The sequence below is a fragment of the Mercenaria mercenaria genome, chromosome 12 (genome assembly GCF_021730395.1).
Source record: "Mercenaria mercenaria strain notata chromosome 12, MADL_Memer_1, whole genome shotgun sequence".
NCBI lineage: Eukaryota > Metazoa > Mollusca > Bivalvia > Venerida > Veneridae > Mercenaria > Mercenaria mercenaria.
In genome coordinates this window covers 16,017,761-16,039,842 of record NC_069372.1, presented here as the reverse complement: position 1 = coordinate 16,039,842, position 22,082 = coordinate 16,017,761, and the positions used below count along the sequence as shown (strand labels likewise).

General features: G+C 33.2%; 1 protein-coding gene across 1 annotated transcript; it reads left to right on the top strand.

Moving 5' to 3' along the window:
* Positions 1-1,326: 1,326 nt before the first annotated feature.
* LOC123534868 (putative uncharacterized protein DDB_G0289263) lies at positions 1,327-6,483 on the top strand. The gene is made up of 5 exons (XM_045317324.2): positions 1,327-1,599; positions 1,950-2,056; positions 2,388-2,654; positions 4,308-4,589; positions 6,335-6,483. The coding sequence occupies exons 2-4, from the start codon at positions 1,957-1,959 to the stop codon at positions 4,562-4,564; spliced, it is 624 nt and encodes a 207-aa protein (XP_045173259.2). The 5' UTR covers positions 1,327-1,599; positions 1,950-1,956; the 3' UTR covers positions 4,565-4,589; positions 6,335-6,483.
* The last annotated feature ends 15,599 nt before the right edge of the window (positions 6,484-22,082 follow it).

Genomic DNA, 22,082 nt, shown 5'->3' with positions numbered 1-22,082 from the left:
TTCATTTCTGCTTAAATGTTAAGATATCTAGAAATCAAGGCATACATTAAATATAATGCAAAAGATCGGAAATACTGGCAAAAGCTTATGAATTGTTGAAAAAGACAGTATCTAGTTATTGTAGACTGATTATAATAAATCATTATGCAATTATCAGACAAACTTCTGATGCCGTGATAATAAGGCTTAATACTTAACGGAAACAAATATCAGAAAAGTTTTATATTTACCTATATCAGTTAAAGGCTTATAATGCCTTTATTTATGACGCTGCCGCATTCTTTTGTTATGAACAAACAATAGTTATATTTCTTGTTAAATCTTGATTTCAATGAATATTTTCTCATATAATTGCCATTAGTTTAAATATATATATTATATATATTAACCTTTATTTACGTCTCAGTCATGTACAATATCACATATTACATGACCGTTCAAATTTGAACTTTAAGAGACTATCACAAAATATTACAATATCAATTTACACATAACACATAGTTATGGATAAGTAAAGTTAATTAATGCGACATTCAAATTTGAACGGTTATGTACTAATTTTATTTATGTATTGAAATGTAATTTTATACTGTGATATTGTACATGAATGAGACGTAAATAAAGATTAATATATTGGCTTAAATATTAATAAACGTAGTGGATAATATTACTGAATCTATTGTTTATCACAACCTGCTTTTATCGCTCTGGGTGTATAAGTCCACGTGTAATATTGAAAGTCATATAATATGCGCATCATCTAAACGGGCAGCTGCTTAATATGTTTTAGCATAAAATAAAGGCCGTGTAGATTTTATATTGACTGATGTTGATATTTAAATGGTAATTGTTATTCCCATTCTTTCAAAGTTATTTTGATTTTTTATAAGAAAATTATATTTTTTGTGACATTTCAGCAGAGCCCTTTACTAGATTCAAGATTTACGAGCCAGAACTATTCTTTTTATTTAGTACGCAGACAAATGAAAGCCACTTGGATCATTTCTGTTCAAGAATTCTCACAATAACGGGCATCACTCACAGCCTCAGACATAAAGGCCGTTAAATTGAAAATTATATTTCAACTACATAGAGGAATTGTTTGATATTATCATAATTTCTTCGTCAAATGTTGACAGGACTTATATTTTCTCACTGCTTATTATGTAGAACATTTCCTTGCTCTCGTTCTAGTTATCAACGGTAATTAATAACTAATAATTAAACAATAAAACAACCTTGGTGTAAATGGGGCGCCTTGTTTTACACCTTGACAAAACGGAAAAGTCTTAAACTGGCGAATACTGTGGAGGTCACGTTAAATGTCACTTCCTTGTCGTGTTTATTTTTACCGTTTCGTGTCAATAAGTACTTAAATGTTGATACTTTCAGTTTTTTATTTACGTTTTCATTGTTCATGTATTGTCAACTTATTGTCATCGTCAACATCAAATCATATTTTACACGTGTTTACATATTTTTTATGCCTTGCACTTAACATGACACATTTTTATCGTTATAAATATGGAGTTAAACCTGCACCATTCGCAGCTTTCTCTCTCCTTGCATCTGGATTTATAGCTACTGCTCAGATATTAGGTAAGTGAATGATACTTGTTCTCTTTTATTTTTTTTAAAAAAAGATCTAACACTTCATGTTAGTTGAAGCAAGTAATCTTGCCTTGTATCTTACCTTGCCTTAAAGTTTGCAGATGAAGAATATAATGACTGTTGTTAACATTAAAAGTTTTTTTTTTTATATTTCGTTAACTGATTTTAAATATTAGAACAGTGCTGAAATAGTTGTGTAGAAGGCAAAATCAGTTTGTAGCCACTCTGGTATTAAACTATTTTTGAATAATATCTTCATCATTTAACCTTTCTTAAAAATACATGAAGAGAATATAAGACTAACAAAAACTCTTTGTTTGATACTGTTATTCCTTCAGGTTCAGAATGAAGGTATCCGCTGTTGCTGTATGTATGAGCGTGGCTCTTGCTGTGGCTCTGGGACAAAACTCTAACGGACTGAACATGAATATGAACAGTAACTGGGGTAAGTAACATTACACAGCTTGCAGCTGATACAAAACAAAGTTCTATAACATTACCGCCGGAGCAAAACCACTGAATGTTTTATCTCGCTTAAGCGGTTCTATAACTATGTTTGCGTAAATCTTATTGTTCAAATCGGTTTCACTTCTATTGTTAAAATTTCAATGACAGGTAGACCAATAATTTATATAAGACTTTATGTTTAATGAAGACATCTACATTTTTCAATCTGCTTTGTGTGAACACTATACAACACTGTATTGATATGTGAAGGAACTGTTTGAAGAAAACGTGTCAACTTTTGAACAAATAAAATTTGGCATTTATTTCAGGTTTGAATTCTAATATGAATAACTGGAATGGCTTGAATTCTAATATGAACAACTGGAATGGACTGAATTCCAATATGAACAACTGGAATGGAAACAACAACAACTGGAATGGAAACAACAACAACTGGAATGGATTGAATTCTAACATGAACAACTGGAATGGTCTAAATTCCAACATGAACGGACTGAACCGTAACTGGAATGGCATGAACATTAATGGCATGAACATACTGAATACAAATATGAGGAACATTAACGGAGGGAGAGGTAAGGATACATTATTTCATATTATTCGATAAAATTAGGCCTTTACAAACATATACTGAGTTCCCAAACATTTATAGTTCCTGTGTCAACAAAGGCGTAGTATTCTTCCCGTTCTTTTGTTTAGGCACATTTATTTGGAAGAAAACGTACATTTTTGTATTTTAGTAACTTTTCACAAATGCAGATAATGCAGAGCTCTTTACCATCTTTATGGTTTAGTTCCAAATAATTTAGCAAATGGAGAATTAATAAAATATTTAGTGTTGGAAACCCGTTTTTGCAAATGTGTTATAACTTGAAATCTATATTTACGATCTATCTCGTACAATTATCATATATGGCAAAGACAAAAAATTCCAACTCTAAAATTTCAGAAATATTATTTATCTTCTGTAGCAGAATCATTCATGATACCTTCTACGAAACATATATAGAACACATGCATGCACAGTTTAGCATTCATTATGGAAATTGACTGGAACTTCACACTCCCCTTACTTGATTAGGGTTGATACTAAGCTCCCAAATTCCCGAGCGTAAACTTCATCCGTTAGATGTAAACATATCTTGGAACTTAGTTAATTATTTTCTGAAGTATTATTGTGTTCTACTGTTGTTGTTGTTGTTGTTGTTATTATGATTATGATTATTATTATTATTATTATTATTATTATTATATGATAGCTTAATCAAATCCGTTTGGGCGATTACAATTACATTTATAGGTGAAACATGATTAAAATGCACAAAAGACTACCCAACTGAAAACCGCGACTTTTATTGGACTTAGATCCACTGTTTTTCCCTATTTGTACAAATAAGATAGTGTTTTCACAATGCGATTGCAAAGTATTACCAACAGTTTCTTACTCCACATTTGTATTTATCAGCTAGAAATACAAAAAGCAGGAACTATTTGTCGTACCAGTATAAATGACACACGCTTTCAAAAAAGTATGGTTTGCAAAAAAGGCCGTCTCTTATCTCTGCTGTTGTTTTTGAGGTGGATATTTTTCAACGTCAAATAATACATTTTAGATTCAGAATTCTGTTTAAATGATTCTGCACTTTACGAAATCCTGCCCAACTAAACGTCCACAGCAAATACAAAAGGAATGAGCAATAATTTAGAGGTGTGTGTTTAAAAACATTCTAACATACCTGATATTATACAAAACGGTCTACATCTGAATACGAAATTGAATGGAGTATCATTTAGCACTTCTTAACCAGAGGCCAGAGGGCGTGGACGGCTACGCATTACATTTAAGAGGACAAAGAGAGAAATAATCCGATGAATGACAGCTAAGAGCAAATTATATATCAATCATATGTTTAGATCATTTATTGATCTTATAATGAAATAAAGTTTTGCAGCATTGGAGCACAGCAAAGTGAAAGCAATAACTTAATTTATTAGAAGGTCAATAAGTGGTCTCTAACCCTTTAGAGCTTATAGTTATAAAAAGTAAAACTGAAGGTAACCATTAGCAACCCCATATCTATCAAATAAATGATAATCTGGTTGCTGATTGGCTGCTTACAGTGAAGTTAAACGATACTGTCATTTTAACGATTAAACAACATGGTCATATTTGAACGTTCCATGTACATAGACATTTTGTTGTTTAATACAACGTGTTAATTAACCAGACGACCCAGCCAGAATGTCTGAGGGTATCTACGATGATGCCACAGCCATGTCATCAAAACATTATTATGTGCACGAGCCACCTCAGCCTGTGACTGTTATATCCAGTGGAGATGTAGGACCTGCACCTGTGTACATGACGTCATCATCTGGGGACGACGTCATGATTGTCGCCACGTCAGCAGATGATCCGACTGAAGGTCATGTGGTCGTAGCAGGTGGCGACAACATTGGAATGTTGCCAAAAACAGACGTATAATAATCCAAAAACCTGCTCAAATGTGGTACAAAAACACCTAATATAACCGGAAATAGAAGTAGATTTGGCTTTATAGTTACTGGGTAGAAGGCATGACAGATATTATCTCTCCTCTTATCCTCATTTTTTCCCTTCAAACAATCCCAAATAGCATCTAGTTCCCTGCAGAAAGGTTTTTCCAAAAGGTAATTTGGTTAGTTTCAGGCATTTGCCCTGAAACCGTCATCCACACAGTTATCCGTTGCTAATTCAAGGATGTGGAAAAAGAACGATGCGGAATAACCTTAATAATATTCTGGAAATTTTGAAAATGTTGATGAAAAGAACTAAATGAAGGTGTCCCAATGTACCTATATCTTTAGATTCTTTTTGCATAGATTCTAATTCTCACACTTAAAAAGAATGTAACGCAGGAAAATATTAACGAAATTCCTATAATTTTCATAAAATGGATCGTCTAAGTAGCGGTAACTTTGTTGCTGTTGATAGAGGGAACAAACCAACTTTGACAGCAACATGGACCGAACACTTTGTCACATACTAGTCATTAAGTAAACTGGCAGATCAAGCGATTATAAGCGAAATACTGTATCGAACCATGCCATTTAGTAAGTTGGTAGGTTAAGCGATTTTAGGCGAAATCCGACAAGACACAGTATTAAACCATATCGTTTAGTAAGTTGTAACTTAGGTTGAGCCATTATAGCCGAATTTTGACATGATACTGATTCGAACCTGCATGTTAATTGATTGGTAGGTTAAGAGATTATATGAGCTACGCCATGAGAAAACCAACATAGTGGCTTTGCGACCAGCATGGATCCAGACCAGCCTGCGCATCCGCGCAGTCTGGTCAGGATCCATGCTGTTCGCTAACAGTTTCTCTAATTGCAATAGGCTTTAAAAGCGAACAGCATGGATCCAGACCAGCTGCTGGTCGCAAAGCCACTATGTTGGTTTTCTCATATGCGAAATGGGACATAATGCCTTGGGCATTGAATTCAGTTTAAATGGTTTTCAAACAGAGGTTCTTATTGTGCTTTTATAACCAAAGGGAATTTTTTGTCCAATGAGAGTGGACAAATCTATATTGCTTTCAGTTTTATTACTCGGAGAGTATATCGATTATATAAAGACTGACTTCATTATTTTGTCTGCAATTTTGGCATGTTTTGTATGGCCTTATAGTTTATTTTTGAAGCTGCCACGCTGCAGATACTGAAAAAAATATTTCCTTATGAAAATAAATAAGATATAAATAATGTAAGGTCGCTTTTAAATAACGTCAAAAAACCTCCATTGGCTTATTATTGATTGCTTTATAAAACATTTTATATCATACATACAAAATAACTCTATGCTCATTATTTCATATTAGTTTTTCAAAGGCTATAGTTACAATGAATACAGTATGAAGAACTACAACAGTTTTAATGAACATAATGTAACACAACATTTTGACATTCATTCCTGACAAAGAATGTGACATTAACTTTGATATTGACTAACTTCAAACTAAACAAAACATACCATCCTACTGTTACTGTACAGATATTAAATGTAGCTTTAAGGAAAAACCAGGTCATTGCCTCATTAATAACCTAAAATCTTAAACTGTTTCAGTCAAAAGCATTATATTTTCTGATCAATATTACCTGTTAAAACTTGAGTAATAAGGAGTAATAAATATAAAAACAAAACAAAACAAAAGGCGAAAAAGTAATTTTGTTGTTGTTTGTATGAATTATGTCCCTTGCTTTCTGTTTTCAGGCGGCTTCGGAATGAAGTACGGAAGATAACTCTGTCCTGACTACGACGGTTGCTACAAAGAAAGGTGTTTTTGAGATTTATTGACGTCAAATGCTATATGATAATCGTCATTTAAATCATTCATGTCATCAATAAAAAATAAAACATGATACTCTTGTTGTGCTTCTAAAATTTAGGATATCAATTCATCTATAACAACATGTCATTGAAAACCGTTTAGAAATGATATTATAATTATTCCTATGTCAACGAAAGTCTGGACACAAGAATAACGTGATAAAAATAAATATAACGATAAAAGACATGTTTTGGCAATATCTACAGCCTGACATTTATTATTCACAAGTTGAGGTTTATAATCAAAGTAGAACACTACTTTGAACAGAACAGAACAGAAATTTTATTTGGCATTAAATAGCATATGCACTCAAAATGAAGTCTACCTTACCGGTCTAGCTTTCTATAAACAAAAATGTTTAACTAAATGTCATAATATAATATATAGTAATGGTAAAGATATATTATGCTCAATATTCATATTTTAAAAGTTCAACAATAAATCAAAGGTATATATGGTAACATAGAATAAACGTGTTTGTGTGACTGTATACAGTACCGTATGCTAGGTTTAAAATGCTTCACGTGTGCGTATATAAGTAAAGAATATGGATGTTTTTGAAATAAACAGTTGTTACTAGATAACATTTCTTTGTCATTGCAGCTCTACAGATACAAGTTGACATATTTAGGCAAGGTGAATATATATTTGATGAGGCATTTCTAGGTATAAATCTATTTCAATTGTGAATTAATTTATCGAATAATGGGCACAGGATACCTTTAACGAAGTAGCCAGTTCTAATTATAACTGACTGACAACGAAAAAGCAAATATTTCAATTTTCAGTTACAACAAAAAAGTATATTTTTTTTATTCTATAAATCTGCCAGAATAAAAACAGAAACGAAACAGTTAAAAAGTCCACTATGTATTAAGAATGTTAAACAATATTTCTTATAACACATGTATGTATGTTTTCAGAGTTTGTTTTATATATTAATTGATTCATAATTGCAAACATAAAAATAGTTTATTCTTTATTTTTGTCTCATCATATTACATACTCAGCAGACGTGATAAGGATAAAATAGATAAAATATAGTATATTATCATTCAGTTTGGCTTTGTGTAAGTTTAAATAAATACATGAATCAAAATTAAATTGACCGATACATTACAAACAGAAAGCGTGGAAACCTGCAGGTCGCCCAATATGACAAAAATGAAAATGTCGCAGCCTCAGTTTGATTGAGCTTGTTCGTGGACGGTAGTGGAAATACAGGCTAAAATCATTGCAACCAAGGGTCAGGTTGAGCAGAATTCAGCATTTGCAATTGTTACAATTTAGAGACAGCCACAAAGATGTACATGGCTCCTTTAATAATACACCACAGTGAAATGCCATGAAAAGCGGTGAATGGCCCCTGGTTAAAATTATGAACAAATTCTAAACGAAAAGACTATGGATAGAACTAAACACACTAGAACTGAGAGAGGGGATCCGAATTTTTGTAGCTAGAATTACCCTTTTTCATAATAATAAACATCAAAAAGAACTATAAGAAACTTATAAACATTATCTGATATTTTACAGATCAACACATAGACACATAACAACAGCGTTATCATACCACTAGTATAATATTTCCTCCAAGAGGAGCTATGTTAAAAATCAGTAACCTTATGAAGTAACTCACATTTCATAATTACATACAACTCATTCTCAGCTCGTGCATCCTGCTTTTACTCTTTCATGTATACATATGTAATCTATCATATCTATTCATACATTTGGGGGTGGAGTGGGGGTCTAAATTCAGCTAGTGCGAAACAAAAGAGATCGTGAAGGAATCATTTCACAATTGTTTTCATTTTCATATATAGTTCATAGCAGTTTAATGCATTGTAAATTGAAAACAGTCTATTATGCTAAAATATCAAATTCCATCTTTTTAATAAGAACCTTTAGTCATTGTCAGCTTTTAAAAACTTTTTGAATAATACAAAATTTTCAAATAAGTGTACATTTATGTTTATATATTTCTATCCCATCTGCAGCAAATATAAGTAGCAACATAAAATTGTTGAAATTATTGTGATACATATCTGGTTTTAATCTTTGACAACACTTAACATTCATGCTTTTTCGTCGTGATTCTGAAAGACATTGCACAATAAGTTATCGTTCTTTAGTAAAACACTGCATCAAGTTCATTTAACCTTTATCCAGTCTGATCATCCGTTGATTCGTTTCCACCTTGTTCAGTTTGCCGTTTATCTTGAGTATCTTCAGCACCTAGAAACTCACTGTTTGAATCTCCGTCAAAGTATTCAATTATTTCCTCTGGTGTTTCTGTCACTTTGGGATCCATTTTTCTTTGCGATTGAACAAGCATGGGTATCATCTGTTGCTGCCTCATTTGCATACCCATTCCATTTAAGAACCCTGGACGGAATTGAGCAAAATTGTTTTGTAAAAATTGAGGGTATCGAAATTGAGCATTACTGAGATATTGTGGCACTCCATGTTGATGCGCCGCAGCGTTGTTTTTGTCATTTTGTCCTTTATCAAAATCACCTTCGTTCTTTGCACTTTCTTCTTTAGTGTATGTCACTGGCGTCTTCATACTTGTTTTCCCATCCCATGTACTGCTGCCAGCATGTTCATTCAAAGGTTTAGGAGTAGTCTGCATATCTCTTAAGCCACTGTTAACAATAGGTCCGACTCCTTCATTACGTTTGTAAGTTGGTATATTAACGGCATAAGTACATGTGTACCCTACAACGGCTCTTTTACCACTGCACGGCATATAAGCCTTAATCTCACTACACTGTCCATTAGGATTAATGATCAGATGAGTTGCGTTACTTTGATTTAAGTCTATACAACATGTCCTACACCATTTTTCATGTATTGACAACAACTGAGGTTTATATTCCTGTGTGTTTTTATCCATGACGTACTCCCAGGGACAGCTGGACTTAAAGTTTAAGTGGTTGTCACGGGTGTTCATCCTTTTCCATAACGTGCTCCAGCTCCAGGGTACACCAGATTTGTCACCAAACATGAAGCATACAGACTTTCTAAATATAATTGTGAGCAGAAATACCTGAAATATGTATAAAAATGGGATATAGAGTGCATTACAAATAAGGTAAATGCAAAATTTACAAACTGAAAAACAATCACCATCATTATTACAGTTTTTATAACAAAACGTTGCATACAATTAATATTACTAGTAGATAAAACAGACATTCCTTATAAATGTGTGTCGTCTCTTTAAAAAGGTATTAAGAAACGTACTATTCAAAATGTTTTAGTTCAAGAGGTCTTCGTCTCATTTTACGAAATTCTTTACTGAAAAATAAAGACTATTATACATATATATTTTTTTCTATCATAGTATAGCCCACTTTTCTTCTTATACATTTTTTTTTAAATTTTCATTCAGATAAGACAGGCTCCACCTGTAGTAAGTAATGAGACAAGGTATTTTATATTAATAAGTTATTAGTTATAATTATCGGTGGTAAAATTGAAATTAATACCAGAGTTGTCTTGTAGAATGAATACATTTAGATACTACCATACCCTATTCGTGGCATGGGTGTGAAATAAATCACATTTATCTTCATAACCACCCACCAACAATGTAATGAATCCTACCAACGTGAACACATAACAACACGGATCATTTAAAAGTCATTTACCAAAACTTAATTATGCCTAATCATGGTGACCAGGGATATCGACGTCTGCATACATACATTGATTTAAAACTACACCTAACAATACTGGATGTCTTTGTAATAAAATGATAATCAGAATTAATTTGATCTCAACATCATGTAAAAAGAAATAATTCTGTAAGATGTCTGTACCCGCTACTGGGGCTCTTTATCAAGTCCATTCAATATGTACAATGAAGATACGCTTAAAGCCGGTGCTGAGGGAGCGTGAGAGGTGTTGCAAATTTCATTTACCTCAGTAAGCTCAATCAGTGTCTACCACTATTTTGCGTGGTCACGTTCTGCGCTTCCAAAGAATCGTTTTATAAACTTTATTTCTAAGCAATCTTTTTAGGTCCGCCACACGGTACTTAAACACTGTTGTCATAGTGAATAAAATATAGGAGAAGGGTTAAAAAATAAATGAATAAATGCAAAATCGGTTTGATCGAGTCCGTTCATATCTCTTTAAGACAAATTTAGTCAATATAACTATTGTCTGATCAGAGGCTACATGAATTCTTTTCTCTCTATTTCTCAAACGTTCGAGGATCGGAATGTTTGAAATCACGTATCAATTAGTTTGTCAACATAAAAATACTACTGTTTATGTTTGAGCGGGCCAAAACATGGTTTTTAAAACCATTCAGTACTTGTTACAAAGTATATAATTTCCACGCGTTGTACGTCATTGCTTAAATTCAAGTACCTTTTAAAATTGCTATGTAAGCTGTATTAATCGCTTGTCCTTACAGTACAGATCTGTTTGTTATATAAGGTGATCCGAACATTGTCATGTTTGTCAAACAAGAGGATAATATTATCAAGATAGATGCGTACAATATAAACAGTAGAGAACAAACGCAATTACTTGAAGTCCTCTAACGCAAATTGCTTCTAGTGTTAGAAACAATTTAAAAAGCGAGTTTTCTCATTTTTTTTTTTTTGCCACCAGTCATCGTATGACTCTTTTTATACCCGTTTTTATAACAAATTCCGTTTTAAAGTCCAACAGAGGTTATAGTAGATAACAGCGCGGGAAATTTACGACCCTAAGCAGAAAATGATCGTGTATAGCAAGCCAACTGGCCTTGTAATTCTTATTTTCATGCAATTAAGACGAATAACGAATTCTGACTCATATAAACGAATTTTCATTGAATTTCAGATCAATATGCAATGAATTTCTGTCTTATGATTTAGATCTTACTCAATGCTGTACATTCATATATTTTTTTGTAAAATTAGAAAAAAAAATTATTTTTTTACTGAATTGGTCTTACGATAGTACTTATGTGTGTAGTTCATGGTATCATTTAACAGTGACCGAAAGAGTTATGGTCTATGAGTATGATGTTGCAACAAATAGTTAGAAATAATTAAAAGTCATGATTGTGTAATTTTATATGCAGTTAAATCATTAGCACAAGAGTTTTTGAAATATTAAAAAGTACCTATATTATTTGTATTCAGGTGCCAAAACATTTTTAATCATTTTCAAAATGCATTAGTGAGAGTTGCACAACTTCATAGTGCGAAGTCTTACGGGTATTCATCTATCTGTTTTCTCTTTGGTAAGCAACTCAAAGTACGATTTTATGAATAGCTCAAACGTTAAAGTTCTGATAGCTCTTTATCACTGTCATTAAAAACCTTATACTTATTAAACGAGTAATATAAATTGGAGACGCAAAGATGACTTGGAACAGCCATTTTTATCGCTGTTTTCTCGGCTAAACGCTTCTTAAGTCTCCCTAAACGTAGCAATCGACTGCTTCTAAATTTTACTTAAATGTTATAAAAATACAAATGGAATAAACGTGCAACATACACTTACTAATTAACGTTTTTTTTTTAAAAAAAAAAAAAATAGTCATGCAATAACATTAAATAAACTTCACGATTCCAAAATGTCTGAAACAATTACAACAGTAAGTCCAAGTATGGGGCTAATTTTACGTTGTGACATGTAAATAAAATCTACAAGAAACTCTTTTGGAAACGCAAACAAGCAAAACAGCAGACTCTGTCCAACCCCTTAGCACTAGCATACAGCCGAACGCTTGATCAACAAAATTGAATGAAATTCACTATCATAAAGGATAAGAATGAAACGACAACAGATACGGGGCGACTTCTGCTGTTGTAAAGGTAAATGATCCTTCGGTAGAATATAATGCAACTGAGCAAAATAATATAGCTGACACTCGTATTTATCAAGCCGGTTATGAAAGGTAATAAGAATGCAGCACCTCTCATGCCCCTCAGCAATAACGTAACCGAACTTTATAATACTGTAACATTGAATAGACTCGAGAAGAAACAAAAATTGTAACATTAATGCCAAAGCACGGGAAGACTGACATTGTGGTAGTATTAGAACTTCTTGCGATTAAGAAAAAATGTTATTTTTTTTTTTATTAATTTTGCAACGAAGGTAGCATACGCACGGATTTAATTTTATTAGATTTTAAGCTTTTTTTGCTTCGGAGATGGTCAATAAATGAGCAATATGTGAAGCATAGCAAACCCATCGCTAGTAAAAGGAGAGCATTATTAGAAATAAATAAATTCTACATACCTTCAATGCTAGCAGTTTAGTTGTCATATTTCTTATTTTGATATCAGTGGATGTTTTCTTTTCGTCCTTAGACAATGCATAATTTTTTTCTTTTTCGCTTCTTTTAAATACTTTTCGTAGACGGAAGCCCTGATTTTCTGGTTTTATGAAAAAAATTCCAAAAGAGGATGGCTGTGGAAAATTTTAGTAAATCGTATTAAAAGAAAAAACCAATGGCAACGAAATGTTTCGAATATCACTTCAGGGAGTCTGACAAGCCCCAAAATTCACCGACTTTTCCTGAATCCTGGTTCAATAATTATTTCCTATACTAGTGCTGAACTATTTAAAAATTATAATCAATTCTGTTATCATTTTTGGCCAACGTCAGTCAAGTAAATTTGTAACAAACAAATATTTCATTTAATCATAAGTACCACTTCTCATTGCCATATATAACTTTCAGTCTCGTGTACTATAATCCGTAACAGTCATTCATAAGCATGTATGATATAGAGCGAGCCCCGTTGTTTAGTTACTGCAGACGATCATGATGACACGGGAGGAGCGGGTTTTAATTAGATATTATATTATACTCTACCATCACGGTCCATATACAACAACTACAAGGCGATATCGGAATGCAATTTTGAGTTTGACGAATGACGTCATCCCCGGATAAATAAGTCATATTTCTTTCAATAGCGACTTGATTGATAGACTATTTTCATCATTGACGCCCAATCTAATCAATTTTTTATCCTTTATTTGTATTTAATACACCAAAATAAATATAATTGCTTCCGGTGCCATACTTGAGTGGAAATTTACGAAGACATATTTTCCACTACATCATGAGCTACTTTTATATAACAGAAACTATTTTTAAAGAACTGGGTAGAAGTTTAAAAAATATCATGTTATTTCATTGATAATCGACGACAATCCTGTGAACACGCATGCGCAATAGTCATATATGTGAACCGTGTTCAAACGGTAGAATTGTTTTGAACAATAATGACACAGTATAGCCCAAGTTCTAGAACGTAATTTAAAGAATAAATCGCAGTTTCATAATTTCTTTTGGATATGAAATAAACGGGCGTGATAACAGAAGGCCTTCAAACTAAAACAAACAGTACTAAAATACAATATGAGCCGTGCCATGGGAAAACCAACATAGTGGGTGTGCGACCAGCATGGATCCAGACCAGCCTGCGCATCCGCGCAGTCTGGTCAGGCTCCATGCTGTTCGCTTTTAAAGCCTATTGGAATTGGATAAACTGTTAGCGAACAGCATGGAGCCTGACCAGACTGCGCGGATGCGCAGGCTGGTCTGGATCCATGCTGGTCGCAAACCCACTATGTTGGTTTTCTCATGGCACGGCTCAATTATTTTTCTGTCTTACCCATTGTTTTAATTGATTCATTTTTGCATTGATTTACAGTTATAGATCTCTGACGGCAGCGTCATCTAGTTATCGGGCTAGCCGCTTTCATGAGGCCGTATCCCATATGATGACGTCACGTATTTAATTACTCGTGGCCAGTGAAGCATTTTTGCATGAAAACTACATCTTTCACAAAAATCCACGCATGTTTTAACGGGAGAAACCAAACATATGAACAAGGTAATTCAAGTGCTGTTAGTACATGTTTTTTTATATTATTTTTAATACCCTGTGCCAGGGCGGAATATTCATTCTTGCGCATACGTTTACAAACAATTAAACAATAGGTATCTACTATTTATTTACTTTTTTATTACATTCTCCTGTTTTGTAGCATAGTACTTGCAATGCAGTTTACGCTACGTTTTGCTGCATTATGCACTGCCTTCTCCACACATAGTTCCGACCTAGTCCAACACGTGGCGTAATTATCACTTTCATTTCATTTCAGTCTGATATTACGTGGACGGACCGTCAGAGGAGGTAACTAGAGTCACGGATTGGGACTAGTTCCGACCTAGCTATTTGTTTACTCCCTTACTCCCCATGTTTACTCCCTTTCGAACGCCACGTCAGGAAAAAAAACACAGTTTGTTTTTCGCTGATAACCATGAATACAATGAATTACATGTTATTTTTATGCGTAATATTGTGATGTCATATTGAGAGGTATCAACTTCTATGATATTCCTTAACTTCTCGAAAAAATCATATAGGGCTTTTGTGAGAAGGTCAGTTCGTACACAAATCAGCTCGAAAGCGAATTTATTATTGAAACTGTGTTCCATTTTACTTTTTCGAAACGTTATGTATCATAAATGCTATATTTGTAATAAAAAGAGTTAAAAATCACAATTTAAATGCACCAAAACATGCATCTGGTAGTGCAACTGATTTGTGACCCACACTCCCTGTTATGGATAAAACATGTTGACAGTCACAATAGTGGCAAATAGTGGTACCGGAATAATAGAAGCATCACCAATAATATGATAACATTTTTGTGTATGTGCGAAGTTTGATGCAAGAATAGCGGCACTACACGATTATTTCCTGTATTTAAGTCTGCACTTACCTCGCCCTTTCGGACCATGAAATGTATCAATCCCTCGGATTGAATATGCATGAAATTAACAAGCAAAAACAAACAAAAAAAACAAAAAAAAAACAAAAAAAAACAGTAACAACAAAACAAATAAAAAACAACAACAAAACAACAACAACGAAACATATCGTCACCTTAGTGCAAAAAGTGAATAAGTGCTTCTTTAAGTCAATGCAGTTATCCACTTCTTGCACTGAGGTGACGATATAGACATAGAAATAAAAGATAGTAATGCAAGAACTTGTTCCACATGTACAATGTTTATATAATTACTTAATATCTTCATATGTGTAGTCATTTTTATTTATTTAGTATATAAATGTAAAACGAACATAATCCTGTGTTTTCTTAAAGTGGTATTGACGGAGTATATGTTTGCTAATTTTCCACATTATGTCAGAACCTAGCAAGTTACAGAGGTCATGAATGGAAGTAAACATTGTCATAATGATGAGATATTGACATTTGTTTTGAAAATATACTAGACACAAATTGAAAATATAAAATTTCTACATCAATAAAATGCGCAAGTACTATTCATAAGTTTAAATTTAGTACACACTAAATACATGTTTAGCTAAACACAGTATAATTATGTACTACCACTGAAAACTGGGAGTATTTTTAAAATAATCAAATATATAGCTGTTATGATGTAGCTCTACATACACAATTAATTTGTACATTTAGTGAAGTTAAAATATTTGATGGGGGATTTTCTACAATCGGATTAAACATCTAAAGATACTTTAAAATATTTTAGTGAAAGATGGACATTGGATATCTTTAATTTCGCCTTCCCCAAACATTTGTCCAGTCGGAGTGGGCTACTGTTGGTTTTAAATCAGATAACACAACGGTCACACCACATGTTGTTTGGCTTAACGTGAGACTTGGTAATGGGTCATTGATATAATTGTTATAACCATTGATAAAAGTTATAATTAAGGAAGAAATCGCGATTTATAAGTCTCGGCCTTCACGCCCACAAAGTTCATACCCAGATGGGAATTATTAAACTGCAATATATGTTATATTTAAAGCTATACTTCCTTCTTCTTTCACATTTTTAGAATGATCAAATGATGCATACTTTTGAAAAACAACAAAAATAACGATGGCTGATAGAACAGCATACCTTCTACCGTTGTGTCATATAATGCACGTTTCTATGTACAGTATAACACTCAGTTAATACCATTTTCTACAATTTCTGCATGTTAGAGGGTGTAACACAACACATGAGTAAGCTGTTGATAAATAAATGATACACTCACTTTCTTCGGATGGGGTTATTGCTAATAACTTAATAAATGAAATCCATTTATTATGTTTTTGCAGTATGTGGCATAAAGGTTAGATCCCCACCTTTGATGATGCATATCAACTGTTAATATTTGTCTTTTCTTGATAAAATTAGTCACCTATCACATATTATGTATGATGCTGTAACAGAATCATTTATTGTTAATTGTGTTTTCAAATTCGTCATTTAGATATTAAATGACAGATTTCAATCAAAGATACGTGTTGGTTTTTGATTTGATTTACTACATCATCAAACAGAGCTCATAAAGTGAGTGTAAGATATATACCTTGGTTATATGGAGCTAATGCTACGGAGCTTGCATAAATATATATATGTGACATCGTCGCCTGATTAGAACGATGTCCTATTAACCCCGTTAACATTTTGAAATCGATTCAAAAGTAAAATGATACTGTAGATGCTCACTTTGGAAGACTTTTATAACATTTTATATTTATTTCTTTTGCAAATTCATGTTTTTTACTTTCAACATCTGAAAATATAATGACAAACATGTTTAAAGTTGTACTGCTCTACCTGAAGATAAAATGGCAAAGCTGCATTTGTTGAAAGGGTGTTAGAGCAACTCTTTAATTAAGATATACGGACATAGAGCACTCCTTTACTAAAGCGTAAAAATCACATGATATTAGATTAGGTGTATGATTGGTCAGTATCTACATCACCACTTCTTTTTTTTGCATGGAAGTGTTCTAATTTCAGGAGATAAAGCAATTTAATTGTTACCGGTATTACCAAACAGAGGACATAAAACAAATCATTACGTGAAATCGTTCTCAATGACGTAACAATTAATGCTGGCATGCTATGGATTCATAAAGCTCGTCAAAATAGAATGTAATTGTAAACTCCAAGGACAACAAACCAAGTGGTATAAGATTCAGAGATCGAGTACTATTACAGAGGTCAACAGTCACTCAAGCGCTATAACCGATGGAATGCTCCGCCTTTACGTGACGTCACAGCATAGTTAGTTCACACACATATAGTTGCGATTTCAAAAGTGATGTGCACATTTATTTTATTGTTTGCACATCTTTGTACATCGGCCTTTTTTTCCAACTAACATGAAAAAGTCTTAATCATAGGTTACATCATCTGAAATAACTGAAATGACATTAATTTTGCTGTACTATATTTCCTTCTCTTTATCCATTCGATAATGATAAGTTCAATAATTAATAAATTGTTAATTTATATGGCGGTTTCAATCCTTTACAGTAGGCCGCTTCAAGCAGGAAATTCAAAGTATTTTATCCTTAATTATGAACGTTTATTGTTTAGTTTATTCATCACAGTACTTCAAGATATGAAAAAAAAGAGAATACTTTTAGATAACACGTAAGTGCAAAAAAAAACTATCTTTTACATATTTACTCAAACAAATGAGTCGTGCCATGAGAAAACCAACATAGTGGGTTTGCGATCAGCATGGATCCAGACCAGCCCGCGCATCCGCGCAGTCTGGTCAGGATCCATGCTGTTCGCTTTTAAAGCCTATTGGGATTGGAGAAACCGTTAGCGACCAGCATGGATCCAGACCAGCCTGCGCGGATGCGCAGGCTGGTCTGGATCCATGCTGGTCGCAAACGCACTATGTTGGTTTTCTCATGGCGCGGCTCAAATTTAAAGTTGAATCAGAAATACGTAATCATACGTAGGAAACATTACATTGTGACATGTTCAACAGCAGTTGGGGTGAAATAAATGTTTAACTTATATTGAATTTTCTACATTTATGAACACGTCAGGCATTTATTTATTTTTTGTGCGCGTATAAAATAGACGTTTATTATGGGATGATAATGCAATGTGTAAACTCATCAATATTTTTGCAATTCATACTCCAGAAAAAAATCATCAGCCATTTATCACGAGTGAAAGGTAGAGTAATCTTAATGTCTTTAACCAAGTTTCTATGTTATCAGCGCAACGATTATGACGTCACAATGTTCACGTTCAAAAACAGATTGAATAATTCTACGGAAATTATACAATAAAAAGAAAATAATAGGAGTGGGCTATTTATAAATATAATGTTTTTATGCTATTGCAAAAATGATATATACGTACGTATAGGTTCTTACTGTAGTATTAAACAGACAAACACATGGTCTGCGGACGTCAACGTGCTTCCTAGGAAATATACAGGACAGAGTTATGACCCTTGTCTAACATCATTTAAAGTGTTTTAGAGGTATGCCCACATACATTTCTTTTACACTATATCAATCCCCCTACATCTGTATAAAGCAACAAAAACCAGAGCTCAAGTTGGCCAAAATCCAATTATTGTTATGTAATGCAGACTTGTGGTCCTTAATGTGGCACTTGTAAAATGCGGATCTTACAACAGAACGCAAGCAAAATGTACCTTTTAACACAAAAGGGGGTAAAACTGTAATTAACATGCCATAACGTTTATGATTCACTTAACTAATGTTGAAAAAAAAACGTTACCAAATTTGTCGATAAGGCCTAAAAAAAATCTTTGTTTCCGGTAATATGCTCAAAGAACTTAGGGTAGGTAGGTCGGATTTTTTTTTATTAAGTGAGACTTTTCGGAAATTATTTTTATGTCAAAAAATGAATACAACAAATAAGGGGGTTATGCCTTTAGAGCATCAGTAAGTTGATTTCTAACATCACTGACCATGTTTAAAGCATAAAAAGTGCAGATTTGCAACTTTTTGTTAAAAAGTTGAAAAAAAAACTCTCCAAGGCCATAAAAACATTTAGGATCGGGCCAAAAATATAGGCAAGAAAAACTAATTTCAATGTAAATCCATGTGGACAAGTATTGCATGTTTTTCTATAAATCTAATTTAATTATCCTGATTTTCTGTTCTGAAAACAAGTCAAAACTTTTGAATCTGACTTGATTCGTGTATAAAAAAGCTACAAAAAGGTGCTATCAAGCTGGTTTGGCGTTTAATTAATTAGTTGATTTAAACAAGACATCACTTTATGGTAAGTAGGAAAAGTGTTCCCTTTGCCAAAACTGGCATTTCAGCTATATAGTTAAAGAGACATCACTCTGCGGTTAACAATTACACTTGTTACTATATAGATAAAAGAAACATTACTTTTTGGTTAACAAGGCAAAATTGGCAAACACATTTGTTTCCCTTTAAAGAGACACCACTTTGTGGTTTTAAGGTAAGAGTGACAAACACATTTGTTTCCCCTTACTCGACTAAATAGATAAAAGAGACATCACTCTACTGTTAAACAAGGTAAAATTGACAAACACATTTGTTTCCCATTTCTAAAACTTGTAACTCGACTATGTAGTTAAACATTACCGCTTCCGTAGCTTAGTGTTAGTGCGCCTGGCTCGAGTGTGGTAGGTCGTGGATTCGCTCCCTTCCCGTGACATACCAAAGACGTGAAGAATGGCTCTAGTAGCTTCCTCGCTTTCCGCTCGTCATCAAGAGGATAGCTCTAGGACTGGTCAGCCCGGTATCAGTATAATGTGACTGGATGTGGTATCATGTCAAGTGTCTATGGCTTGATACTCGTGTGAGATAGAGCTATGAAGTTGGGCATTGTGCTTATTGCTACAAGTAAACACCTTTGTTTATATGACTGAAAAATTGTTGAAAAAAGACCAGAACACACAAAAAAGTGAAACCACTTTTTTTGGTTAGCAAGACATTTGTTTCCCTTTGGCAAAACATGTAAGTAGTTTGTATTGATAAGAAAAACATCACTTTGTGGTTAACAAAGTAAGGGTGACATGGATTTGTTTCGTGTAAATCGACTTTTGATAAAAGTGACATCACTTCAAGTTAAAAAAAAATGTGTTTTAAGGTTTGTTTCCCTTTGCACAAAGTCTAACAGTGCAGTTGTTATTGTGCCACTATATTTGGTAACAAAAGCCTCAGAAACGTTTTGGTTTTGCGATGTTGCACAAAAGTTACTTTGAAAGCAATTGGGTACCAAATCTATCAATATCGAAACTGAAAGGGCTAGTTTCGGAATGCTGTAGAAACAAAAACACGTTGCTTTTTTATAAAAATAGCAAACGTTATCAAAACCAACAGCTGCCTTACACAAAATCTATTTAACCTTTGCGGATAGTGGCTCGTTTTCCCGATAAGTAACTACTATTCCTGTAGAAACTAATTGCAAATGACTTGTTTCAGATTTGTTCAACATATTCCTTAATTAATTACATGCGATGAATACTTAAAGATGGTGAACGAAATTCTAACACTAAGGATTTATTAGATATACAGTTGAGAGTTCTATTTCTAGACTCGTCTCCCCATTAGGGATGTCAGCATGATTATAACTATTAAGATCGGAGTGGCTTGCCTAATAGGCGGCTGAAATGCAATACTCCGTAGAGTTATTATAACGTATTTTATTGCCATGTATATAGCACATTGTGTATTCTATAAAATATTTTATTTTTATTGAAAAAAGATATAACAATAAGCAATATACTTCTTTATTTGATTTATTTCACTTAATCTTCATCTAATGGAAAGATATGGATTCACATTAAGCTATGTTAAAGATGAAATACTACAAAAATGCGACTGTGACGGATATCGAACCATCACCCACAAAATACAAAGACTGCAATGCTTGTACTTACCTGATTTATCACGGCTAGTAAGGCGGTAAATGTTTTTGTTTCTAACATTCATTATCTTACCATATATCTCATATTGAATCATACTGATTTGTAAACATTACCTAAATAAAAACATCGCTGACCTCAAAATCGAACTAGTCTATAAATCCAGCACGATAACTCAAACGATAACATGTTTGATAATTATAATTTTTTTCTTCATTAAAACATTTCAATACAGAAAATATTTTTTGTATTGTCCGTAAGTATTGACCTGGCACTCATTAATCTTCGCCAATATTTTCGGGCGTTTTCGTTATTTCACGTGATATTCGTGTCCTGAAAATATCTAGATTTATCAAAATAATCAACTTAGAGAACCAACGACACAGTGGTGTAGTGGTAAGCTCTCCGACTTGAAAACACATTACCATGGGTTCGAATTCTTTTCTAACCATTTTTTTAAAATATAATTCCTTGTGTTTGTATATATATTTTTATGAAACATTGCATTTTGTATCGCTAACAACAGTTCTTTGAATTGTCCGTTGAATGAATGAATGAATGAATGAATGCTTGTCCGGTCCTGAAGATTTTAAACGACATTTTGTAGAACGGTTTTTGGGGGCAATGCCCCCAGATTTAACAAACCATCTTTCAATTTTCTTGTCGAGCTTATGACCAACCTGACAACACAGAAAACAAGTTCCAAAGTATTTACCAAACATAACTTTCATATTGCATTTTGCAATTATATTTTTGATCCAGATATGATTAAATAGATGTACACATTTTATATTAACAACAGTATGTGAAGAAAACTAAACTGCATTATAAATATAAATTATAATAGATCTTCCTAAGCGTAAGAATAATAAAGACGCTTAATTTGATCACGTGATCGCTTCTGAAACGGACACTTGTT